The sequence below is a fragment of the Oreochromis niloticus genome, linkage group LG18 (assembly GCF_001858045.2).
Source record: "Oreochromis niloticus isolate F11D_XX linkage group LG18, O_niloticus_UMD_NMBU, whole genome shotgun sequence".
Lineage (NCBI taxonomy): Eukaryota > Metazoa > Chordata > Actinopteri > Cichliformes > Cichlidae > Oreochromis > Oreochromis niloticus.
The window spans coordinates 33,726,381-33,739,047 of NC_031982.2; the positions used below are offsets into that span (position 1 = coordinate 33,726,381).

General features: G+C 41.5%; 1 protein-coding gene across 1 annotated transcript; it reads right to left on the reverse strand.

The window, feature by feature from the left end:
* Positions 1 to 424: 424 nt before the first annotated feature.
* LOC100703558 (zinc finger protein 2 homolog) lies at positions 425 to 11,655 on the reverse strand. The gene is made up of 4 exons (XM_025900669.1): positions 11,407 to 11,655; positions 8,574 to 9,652; positions 4,894 to 5,068; positions 425 to 2,641 (listed from the first exon to the last, which is right to left on the reverse strand). Exons 1-4 carry the CDS (start codon positions 11,558 to 11,560, stop codon positions 1,623 to 1,625), a joined length of 2,427 nt encoding a protein of 808 aa, XP_025756454.1. The 5' UTR covers positions 11,561 to 11,655; the 3' UTR covers positions 425 to 1,622.
* Between the last annotated feature and the right edge of the window lie 1,012 nt (positions 11,656 to 12,667).

The window sequence follows — 12,667 nt, forward strand, 5'->3', positions numbered from 1 at the left end:
TATAATTATATTTATGCTCACTATTAAATGTCTTTTTGGTCACAGAGACCTTTCATATTTGGATGGATGGACATTTGACTTGTTTTTTATATTTTACAGCCCATCCCAACTTTTAGGAATTGGTTTTAGTTTTATGACTCATGATTTTCACTTACATTGACTCTTTTTGATCCACTTCTTCTGGCAGCAGAAAACCTTCACACCAGTCAGACTTCATGTTTCTGTCATTAAAAACATGTACAGTCATGTCAGGGTAATAAAAGAGCTGTAAGGATGTTTTCATATTTGTTTAATGCTGGTTTAAAATGCAGGCTGATGCTAATAATACACAGTATCTTTCATTCTTTTTATTACTTTCAAATGTAATTTTGGGCTTTGACCAGCAGGGGGAACTAGACTAGACCCTGATAAAACAGAAACAGGCTGACTAGAATGTGCAAACTTTAATCAGGTGCTTCAGATGGAAACAATGTAAAACCAACCAACATCATTTATATTTCATATAAAAATCTGGAAAATTTCACACTTGACTCATAATCAGATGCTTTTTCTGTACAATAGCTTTAGTACATTTAAATAAATCATGCCACACTCGTACTTTGAATATTTTCAGAGTTACAGGCCCTCTAAGTACACAGAGGTGGGGTGAAACGTGGTCCTTATCAGTTCACCGTGTTCTTCCAGCAGGTTCAGGAGAGAGAAACATTAACAGAGGTTTTTCCTGAAAACTTCAAGACTTTAAGCGAAAGTCCTTAATTTCAGATGAAACATTAACACCTCACACACTTAACAAGCTCTTCTTCATTTTGATTTCCTTCACGTCTGTTGTGTAGCTTCAGTTACCTTTGCAACAAAGTTATACAATTACAACTATTATGATACCAGGTGATACTTAAGTATAAATTACTGTTAGGTGAATGAACCTGAGTAACTGGTGCTAAAAGAATGATTGTTATCCAACGTCTACATCTAATATTGCCTCGGCAGCATGTCCCAATCACAAAGACTGCACACAGGAACAAGCTGAGACAACGTGCTCTGTACAGACACAAAACAACTTCAAACAGGAGCGATGTAACACAGAATACTGTGGAGTGAAAATCATTCAAACTTCGTATTTGCCTGCAGAAAACAAACTGACAACATTTCAAATGTTGTTCAGGCCTCAGAGTACAACTCACTGAATCCATGACATCATCATACTCCCTTACAAACATCCACATGTTTCAATAAGACCCATTCAATAAAAACTGAAATGCACTTATTACAGATTCACCACGTCTACTGGACAATCTGACAAAGATTGATTGTGCACTCCGACACACTGATCCAGGCCCAGGCAGCTTCATCGAACACAGCCTGCTATGCATTTCTGAAAAACCATTTAAAGGCTGAAAGCTCTACTTAACGACTTCTGCTTCCCAGACGCATTTTCCACTCAGACATTACAGGCCTGACTTTCCTCCTGAGAGTCTGTGGGCTGTTAAACTACCACTCTGAGTGAAACTCTTCCCACACGTCTGGCAGGACTTCTCCTTCTCTTGCATGTTTATATTCTCATGTGTGCAGACACGTTACAACGATCGATGAAGCTTTTCCCACACTTTGTAAGAGCACGGTCTCTATCTATTGTGAATCCTCATGTGGACGTTCAAACCGCCGCTTTGAGTGAAACTTTTGCCACATATTGTACAAGAGTAGTCCTTCTGGCCTGTGTGGATCTTCATGTGTCGCAGCAAATGGCCACTCTGCCTGAAGCTGTTTCCACACAGTTTACAGGAATACGGTTTCTCGCCCGTGTGGATCGCCGTGTGCCGCTTGAACGCTGAAGCGTCAGAGAACCTTCTCCCACAGCTCTTACAGATGTGCGGTTTGTCACCCGTGTGAATTCTGCTGTGGACGGTCAAATCACTACTCTGACAGAAGGTTTTCCCACATACTTTGCAGGAATACGGCTTCTCCCCCGAGTGAATTAACGCATGCCGTTTGAGAGCCGATGACTGAGAAAAGCTTTTCCCACAGGCGTTACAAAGGTAGGGCTTCTCGCCTGTGTGGATTCTCGTGTGAATCAACATTTTATCTCGAGCTCGGAAACCTCTCCCGCATGTTTCACAAGAAAACGGCTTCTCCTCTGCAACGCCATTTTGGTGATACTTCATTAAATAAAGCTGATAGAACTCTTTCTCGCAGGTGCTGCAAGCGTACGGCTTCTCTGAGGTTCTGTGGTGGTTCCCGTCATCCTGAAAGTCTTCCCCACAAACGTCACATTTACTGACAGAGTCTAAACTGCTGTCACTGTTTCTGTGATGGCTCTGCTTTGGTTTCAGCTCTGCATTTCTAGTTGATCCTGAGGCTACATCAAAGCTTTCTTTGTTCAAGCTCTCAGTTTCAGGAGAGCTGGGTGAGAGGAGCTGGTCACAGTTTGATTCTGACTCGCTGAGGTCACTGTCCTCATAAGCAGGAGTCACCATAAAAGTATCGATCTCCTCCTTTAGTAGGAGCTGCTCTCCCTCCTGACTGATGAAGAGTTCTTCCTCTTCCTCTTTGATTTGTGGAGGTTCTGGATCCTCCTGGTCCAGACTGGAGTTACTCTCCTGGTCACAGAACTCCTCTTCCTCATTCTGACTGACAAGCGGAAGATCTGAGGGGACAAAGGGGGACATGAAAAGTTACTAGTGTGACGATTACGTTCTGGGGAATGTAACCACTTTTTTTTTTTTTTTTTAAACCAGCAGGGACAGTGTTTTTACCTTTGAGAGCTTTGAAATGTGTTGCTGCTCTTAATTTGAATATTTCTTTTTGGTCCTACTTGCTTCCTCACAAGGATTTGCCCTTTGCACAGCCTGCAGTATGAGTAAGATTGTTGTTAATAACTTACCTGGTTGAATAAGGGTTACCCTGACTCACTGCAACAACTTTTAGTATAAATTGGCATTACATGAAAGTACTTCATGTCCCCATTTTAAGTTCAGTTGGTCTCTCTTCTATACAAAACAGATGTTTAGGATGTGAAGTCACAGCGGTTATTTTATTCACATCCTGTCTTGTTTTGGTTTTAAACAAGTTTTAAACACAGAAATTTACAAGAAATCATGATGTGCTTTTAGTTTAAACAAATGATTTGTGTCGACAGACTTCAGGCCAAACATGCACCAAGTGGGACCACACCTGCTAATCTTTAAACTCAGGAGTTTACAGTCCCGCTACCACAGGTGTGGAAATATCAAGCACCTAGCCAAGCAGCCCTCAAACCAAACATTTATTACAGAATGTTTGGTTTGAAAGAGCTCACTGAATTTGAGCGTGGTGTTGTAAGAGGATGCCATCATTGCAACACGTCAGTTTGTGAAGTTTCAAACTTCCTGGTTATTCAACAATCAACAATCAGATTACAAAACACATAAGTCACCGATACTATTGACTCAGTAACTGCAGAGCTTCAAACCCATTTCTTTATGTTTAGGTAGGAAATAGAAGCTGGGTACTGTGATTAGTAGAAAGATGTGCAAACATATGTGGAAATAAAGTAAATAAGGCAGAAACAGAGTTTGCACAACACACGACCAAAGCAAAGAGTCTGCACTGCATTAAATCAGAGTGTAATAAAAAATAAATTAATGCAGCATCTAATGATAATAGTAAAGTACGTAAGTATAAAGTAGCTCTTTGGAGGGGCTCTTTTTTTGCAACACTAACTAAACCTTGTGCTATATTAATGTAATAATAAAATAATATCAATAAATGAGAATATAATCAAATTTGAACTAAAGTTAACTGTAATAAATGTGCTCTGCTTAAATCACTCAAGTAGAAAATGAGCAGAGAAAAAGAAGGATAACTTTCTATTGCCTACATAGTAGAGGATGACTTTGCCAGGAAAATGAGTCCAGTTGGAGGTTAAAGTGGATTCAGCAGGTGGTGAAACCCTAAAATCGGTTGTAGTGGCTCAGCGCAGGGAAAAAGTCACCACCGCTGTTGAGAGCTCCAGTAGAATTTCTTTGTATACAGGCTGTGATCAGCTGATCTGAGGTTTACTAGGTTTTGTGGATTTACACAACTGAATTTAACAATCTGTAAGCAGATGTTTCATGAGTTGTCCTGTTCCATCCTTTACCCCGTCATGCTGTTGGAATAACTGCAGCAAGGTTTAGAATCAGCTTACTGAAATTCACATGACCTTCCCAAAAACAGACGCCATCTGGATGAGAGCAAATTCACTCATCCATTCTCTGCTGCTCATCTGTATATACCTTTCAGCACTGATGGACTCTTTCCAGATGTGGATTCTGACAGTTTCACAGGCACTGATGCACCTCCATACCATCAGAGAGGCAGGCTTTTGAACTGGACACTGATGGTCATTCTCATCTTTAGTCTAGAGGACGATTCTGTCCAAATCAAATTACGATTCTCCCAATACATTTTTCATGCTCCTGCAGCCCATTTTAAATGAGCTTTGGCAGCATTTCTGGATCACGGTACAGCAAACTGTTCACAGACGTGATTTTTGGACGTGTTCCTGAGACCATGCTGTGATTTCCATGACAGCATCATTTCTGACCTGCTGCCAATTAAGATAATTAGATACAAAATGTTCCTCCATCTGTTTCTTCTTAGTACCACCTCCATTTTCCAGCCTTATGTTTCTCCCTTCCCAACTTTTCTTTGAGCTGCCAACAAATTAAAAAATGATTTTGTCTTAAAATTGTCCATTTCTCAGTTTAAAGATTTGATGTGTTCTTTGTGAATAAATTATGGGTTTTATTTACATTTTTCACAGCGGCCAGCTGTTTGGGATTTGGGTTGTATGTAATTTGGCGTTTTTCTCTCTTTGTGAAATACCTGCAGCTCTCTGCTAGCTCTAAAACCCTGCAACATGTCATCGTTTCTTACCGATTCTGTGTAACTTTATCTCAGGCTTCCAGCTGATGTCCAGCAGCTCCTCCTGACAGCGGACGAAGGTGCGCTCCACATCCGTCTGACAGAGTTCGTGAGCCGGAGGGAAACGCTGAGCTGAGGACATCCTGCCTCCAGCAGCTAACGCTGCTAGCGCCTGCGCCGCTGCTGTTTACGACCCGAGTGTCACACTGTCGAGTTCCGGCAGAAGACAAGGGAGTGAACTGTAGTTCCGCCCGTGCGCCTGTTCTATTGGAGCGCCACGCTGACCGCCCACTTTTTAAAAGGATTCGGCCGTAGAAGTACATTTCATATTGCAGAAAATCAGAGAAGTTTAAGATTTAGAAAGAGCCAACCAGCTGCGACCATAAGAAAACATTTAATTAAAAATAATAAATACATAAAGGAAAGGAGAAACATCTGTGATCGTTCAACAGTGAACTACTCGTCCCATAATACACTGCACATTAGTGTGCTGATGTTCCTAGTTTATAGAAAATTAGATTTAAGAGCCTGCAGGTCTAACAAGACTCCTGTGTGATACTATGCAAAGTTTGTTTCAGTATTGAAGATGCACTGACTGTGCAATATTCATTTATTTCTACACTGTTCCTAGATAACCTAAATGTGCTACTTAATCTCATCTTTAATCTTCTACCTTTTTAAGTTTATAATGTTACCTTTTGTACCAGTGACAGAGTTGCACTATATTTTGTTTGTATAGAATAACATAATATGCGAGCATATTGTTGTGGTGGTTAGCACTGGTGCCTCACAAACTAACCACCACACTCCTGCACCTGGCCAGGTTCTTCCTGTGTTTGTGTGGTTTCTCTCCAGCTTCCTCCCACACTCCAAAGACGTGGGGTTAGGTTAATTTAGGTTAACTGATTTTAAATTGCCCATAGGTGTGAATGTGAGTGCTAATGGTTGTCTGTCTCTCCGCAACCCTGAAAAGGATAAATGATAACAGTAATAGAATTACAACAATGCCATTCTGTTGTAGTGATTTCAGCCTCATGTCAACACTAATGATGGTGAGTCATCTCCTGAACTCTTCACTCTGTCATCTTAAAAGTTTTCCACTCTCAGACTTTATTGAAACATCCAGATTGATCACCTGGGTACACTTTCCCATCTGGCAAGAAACAGTCCACCAGCAGCCAAATAAAGTTTCTGCATGTTTATTTTTTAAATATAAAAGTTTGCTGTTATATCAAATATGATGCAACACATGAATTTATTTTTTATGATGCTTTGGAAAAACAAACAAACACCTAAAACACAGCCTGTTCCTCGGCTCGGATCTCTCTGATGTTACTGTACAATAAACCTTTATTTTAAGCTTAGATAAAAATAAATCACCACAATGCATAATGGATTTTTACAAGACGGACAGGATTACATAGAACTTCAAATTAATGACATTTTTCAAAAATAGTTCTGAGAAAAAAAAAAGATTACATTGATATTCAAGGTTATATTTGTCAGATTAACCCAAGCAAAACTCAAGCACAGGAGTTAAACCTCATAGTTAGCAGACGTCTTCATTCGTTTGCGATTCTGTCAGTCATCAAGGAAGTTCACTATTTGAATTCACTCACTTTGTTCGGCCTGACACAGATTTACACTGTGTTTGTTGTGTCTCACACAGTGTGACAACAATCATCATCACTGTTTAAGTCTGAAGGCACTTGGAGTCTGGAAGCTCTGCTGTGAATCCTGCACACTCAGAAATATTTGATGAAAGGGATTTTTTTGACGCTGCTCTGACCCGACAGAATGACTCACAAGTTATTCCAGGAGATTATCGACCCCGCTGAGAAACTCGGCCCGCGGTTTAGTGTTGGCTAACCGTACTAACAGGATGGTCGTGATTTTTTTAAGATCCAAAGTCATTAAATTTTAAAGAACTGAAGTGTTTATGTGGCTATTTTTAGTCTTAAACTACACACCTGATAGGATGTAATACACTGTTACTGGCAGACTGCTGTTTGCTGATCAACAGCAGACCCAGCTGCCACCAGGTCCCAGGTGTCAGACCGGTAAAGTATGTGTGGAGCTGTGAGATGAGATGCTGCTGTAAAACCAGGAGAGACAGACAAAGCCACAGACGACTAACTCAGACACCTCTGTGTGAAGCTGATTAAAATAAATAAAAATGAGGTGCAGTGCAAACCGCTCAGGAACAGCCAGAACATCACAAGTCTGTCATTAACTGCTCAGTTACTGGAGAGAAGTCTGTGTGGGAAAGGCTTCTGCTTGAAATCCAAATACTGACCGACTGACTACAAAGTGTAGCTGCATTAGTCAGATAAACAGATTAGATAGCTGGGCAGCACAGTGGTACAGTGGTTAGCCTGGTCACCTCGCAGAGAGAAGGTTTTGGGTTCAAACCATCATAAACAGTCTCATTTCTTCTTGTCTCAAAGACAAGAAGCACAGCACAACACAGAAGAGCTGAGTGTAACAAAAGGCCTTCATGGGGGTAAAAACAGCAAAATTATAAATGTTATTAACTGTTTATATTATTACCGGGACATACACAAGGTCTAATTTCAATACTGGATGTTAATGTTTCAAATACTGTCGAGCAGCTTTAATCTCTGATATTACTATCCACTATAAAACACTGAACAGTGTGCTGAGGAGGGGCTGATAGTAACCGTTCAGTCGACATGATGCAAGAATACAATTAATCAAGCCACAACTGGCTGACTTCAACACGGCAAATGTGACATAAAGTCACATCACATGCTGCATAACGTGCTGCTTCCAGAAGCAGGAAATGCAGAAGAAGAAGGAGGATAATGAATAAAGTGCAGATGTGCTCCCAGAGAGCAGCTGTTGGACCCTCACTGAGGGCTGTCTGAAGCTCCGCCCACACACGAGAGCATTGATTATTCAAGGCTAACGTGTGTTTTTACCTGGAGACACAAAACATTGTACCACAAATGTAAAAGTCTGAGAGGAGTTTGTCTCACAGCTGCACTTCATTAACACAAATGAGCCAGATGTTGAGTCATTAAAAAAAGCAGCATGGAGACATGACATCACAGCTAACCAAAACATAACAAGCAGCTCGTTTAGGACTGATTCTGCATCCCTGTGCCGAACACATGATAGCGGAGCATAAGGACAAGTTATTCCAAGTGTTTTGTTTTTGCATTTTCTCTTCTATGAGGATATTGAAATACTTTATATTTTTCATCCTTCTGACATAATCAGATTAATTATCTGGTATTAAAATATTAAAAACATGAGCCAACAAAAGTCTGGCATGTTAAAGTTGTTCATTCAACTTCCTGAAAGTCAAAAATATAGAAACTAAGCTAGTCTTTGACATTCTGCAATAAAACAGATGGAACTGATGCCATGACTGAAATAATAAAGTGTTTATAAGGAGTCACTACTGCCTGCTTAAATAAAGGTTACGCAGACTTGTTGCACCATCTTGTGGTAGAAAGTGGTATTGCATGAAAGTACATCCCAGCCTTATTGTGCTCTAGTTGATATCTCTTCAACACAACACACAGATGTTGTGAACACAAAGTCACAGCAGTTTTTATGCACTTTAAATTACCACGAGCATATTCATAAGATTTTTTTCCACAAAGTTGTTTCAGGACCCTGACGTCTCACCTGTATGGGTTCCCGTAGCGACCAGATTGTTATCACTCCCCCTTGGTGCCTTTCCCACATTTTTTGCAAGCGTGCGACGTCTCCGCTGCGTGCGTTCCCATGTGGTTCTTTAGCGTTGCGGCGTATTTAAATCGTTCCCCACAGGTGTTGCAGTGGTAAGGCTTCTCACCTGTGTGCGTTCTCATGTGAACAGTTAAATTGCTACTTCGACTGAAACTTTTGCCACACGTTTCACAGGAGTACCATTTTTCACCTGTGTGCGTTCTCATGTGAACCGTCAGATTCCCGCTCTGAGTGAAACTTTTCCCGCAGATTTTACAGGAATACGGTTTCTCACCTGTGTGGATTGCGGCGTGTTTTTTAAATGCGGATAAGTTGGTGAATCTTTTCCCACAGGTGTTGCAAGCGTACGGCTTCTCACCTGTGTGGGTTCTCATGTGAACCAACAGAGTCGCACTGTGCCTGAAACATTTCCCGCACGTTTCGCAGGAATACGGCTTCTCGCCTGTGTGGATGGATGTATGCCTTTTAAGTGCCGATAGGTCAGTGAATCTTTTCCCACAGGTGATGCACAGGTGTGATTTCTCACCTGTATGATTTCTTTCGTGATATTTCATGAAATAAATCTGATAGAATCTTTTTCCACAAGTGCTGCAGGCGTACGGCTTCTCGCCTGTGTGGATTCTGTAATGTTTCTTCATTTGGAAATTATACTTGAAGGTTTTTCCACAAACATCACATTTTACAGACTTTTTCCCCGCATCAGGTTTATGCTGACTCTGTGATGTGACAGCTTTCGTGGTGCTTCTGGTTCGCTGATGTAGCTCCGCTGGCTGTGGCTCTGCATTTGTCGTAGATCCAGAGTCCACATACTTGTGCTGAGGTTCACCGAGGTCACTTTCATCATAAGTAAGAGTCACCATAATCGTCTCGCTCTCCTCCTTCAGGATAAGCTGCTCTCCCTCCTGACCGGTGTAGAACTCCTCCTGTTCCTCTTTAATCTGTACTGGTTCTGGTTTCTCCTGGTCCACACTGGTGGCCTCTTTCTGCTTACAGAGCTCCTGGGCGATGGAAACCTTCTCCTCCTCTTTGCAGTCATCTTGCTGTGGAAGGTCTGCAGAGACAAAGAGGGAGAAAGAATTAGTTCATACAGTGATACGACTAGGTTTGTGCTGATGGACGATGACGTCTGGGACTGATGAGGGTCAAAGTGATTGATGATACCTCAACAACTAGCAAGATTTTTATGCAATTGCTCATTACGAAAATATCATGTTTATTCTGATATTCATAATAAATTAAATCTGCCTTGGCTTCATGTCGCTCCTCCACATGTAACCATGTCTGAGCATGTTTGGGGACAAGTTCACACCCAGACCTCTGCTCAAGTTAAGTTGTGTGTGGAGTGGCAGGTGACGATCCATCATCATCAAATGAGAGATAACAGGAAGATATTTTTGACAGCTGGACCTTTTTTTTGTTGTTGTTTTCTTTCTGAGCATCATGTAACCACATTTACTTACCTCTTTAACTCTGAAAAACCTAAAATCTGAAAATCTACCCGTCTGATTGTGGCCACTCACATCGAGGCTCTGGTCCCTGATGTCACTGAGTTCTACAGTTGCAGAAACACAGACAGACAGCTGCAGAGTCAATGGCCAAGTGCTCATTCCTGTTACACGTCTTTGAAGAAGAACTTCCTGTGGATGTCCCTGCCTGCAGCAAGTATGCAGCTGATGCACCGTAAGGTTAATTCTCCACAGATGAGTTTGCACGGTGATGAAAAACAGGCATAAAAAAAACAACCGAGCATTTTCTTCATTCACTCATTTTATCCCAGATGTCTCCACAAACTAAAGTTTTCTTTTGTTTCGAGAACAAATGAGAGGTTTGTGTTATTGTAGTTTAGTGACTGGGAGTCACAAGTCTCTGTGCTGATCTTCCTTCATCCACGCAGGGTTTTAAAGCCTTACACTCGTGTAATAGATGCATCTCAGAGAGAGCAGGGTCGTGACACTTTGTGAGGCGGTTTAAAGCAGGCTGTTCATTGTTGAATCTGTTGGAAAGCCTGTAAGTTTTGTCCAGTGTTAATTAATTACCAAGGATTACCTCTTGTAGTGTTTTAAATGTTTGAAAACTGTGTGTGTGGGAGTGCAGTGACAGCATCAGCCATAAAGGGCCTTTTTATGTTAGAACAGAAACTGTTACCCAGCAGTACTTTTATTTTTTCTGTACTTTACTTCCTCTAAAATAATAAATTGAAATTTGTGTTACTTGTATCATAAAATGAAGGACTTGTCAATAACTGCTCTTAAACATGTTAAGGGAATATTTTGGTTTCATGTGTCTGAAAGAAAAACATTCTAATCAAATTTTTAAATATCCAATGATATCAGTAATAATCGTGTTCTGGTGAGTACTCTGTAGTACTGACTGAGTGTCAGATTAGGTGACAGTAATCTCTCCACTTTCAGTCAAATCTGTTTGTCCAGAACCGAGCAGCAGATCTTTGAAACTGTCTGGTTAGTTACACATGAGCAGTTACTGGTTTTTGGTATTTCCAATAAAACCAGAGTGAACTCATACTGGAATGATTCAGCACGGTCTCTGGTATTTTCCTGCGGCTGCTGGCTGGTTTTTACGTGTGCACGGAACCAGAAATGTCAGATTTAAAATATATTTTCATTTTAATTTGAAGAAACTAGTCAAAGTCACCACATTCCCGCTTCAGCGGTTCCTTTGTCAGCGGCTCCTCCGCGCTCTCCGCCCCGGGCTGGACTCACTCTGCGGCGGCTAAGCTAACAGCGTCCGCCCGGCCTGAGAGCGCACCACTGGTCCCTCTCCTCCCAGGCCTGATGCCCCACGTACCTGCAGAGTCTGCAGTCCAGCTCAGGGCCCCGTGCTGTTGGTGGAGCTGCTCTTCGTACTGCAGGACGGTTTTCTCAAACTCCCTGAAGATTTCCTCCGCTGCGGCGCTCAGACGCTCCTTCACGAACAGCCTCAGATGCTGAAGAGCGGACATGGTTCCTCCAGCAGCTCGACCGAGCCTCAGCGATACGAAACACCGTCACCCTCCAGCTCCCAGCTCCCAGCTTTAGACGTCCACACAGCGGTGAAGTTAAGCTACTTTCAGTCCACTTCCGCCGGAAGCTGCTTTTCCTCTAAAAAAATAAAACGCTTTCTACGAAGGCTTAATGCATTCAATGGTGAAGAAATACAAATTAAAATTATAAACATTTATAACAATCTTTTTATGAAAGTGCTTTTGTCTTCATCTTCTTTTTCACAGCAGTGGATCCTCGCTCCTTCTCACCCTATCCTTGGCATCCTCCTGTGAGGTCCTCCTTTCCTCCTGCCTGTCAGCTCCACCTCCTAACTTCATCTCCAAATTGCTCCACCTGAGCTCCACCCCTCTGATATATTAATTCCTGACACCAGGTATTTAAACTCCTTCACTGCCTCTGCTCCTCGGATCTTTAAAATAACACAATGTTTCTCAAGGATCAGGATATAAACCAATCACTCAAGAGACAAGGACACCATTATCTGCCAATATTTCGGTCCTAAATCAAAATAAAGTTGTATTCACCTTAGTGAGGGCTCATTATTGCTTATTAAAATCCCAGAGGCTCTTTGGAATTTTAAGATATGTTATTAATTTGGGGGGGGGACACAATTCTTTTCTATCAAGTGAACAGATTACTTCTGTCTTGTGAAATCAGGAAACTTAAAAAAGAAAACAAAAAAGTGCTTGAAAATAATTTCTCTATAGTGACTTTAATGACCACAGGCCTACAGTATGTGGTGCAGGCACTGAAGCTTAACTGTCTGGTTAGAGTTTTATTTTACTGAGAGGTAGAAGAAAGCAGCAGTCGCACATCCTGTGGGTGGTTTATGAAGTTGTGTTTGTCCTGTGGACTAAACCACTGAGAACTACATGAGGGGAGTTTATGTTTCTGAACTAAAAATGTATTTTTCCCCTCTATAATTAAACCAACAGCTTTCACTGCATGTACAGTGATGCACTGAGGAGGACACCTTCTTATCCCTCTTTAATTTCCACTATTTAATGACAGTTGCATTATTACATGCACATTATAGATTACAGATGTTCTATAAAAGCCTTCAC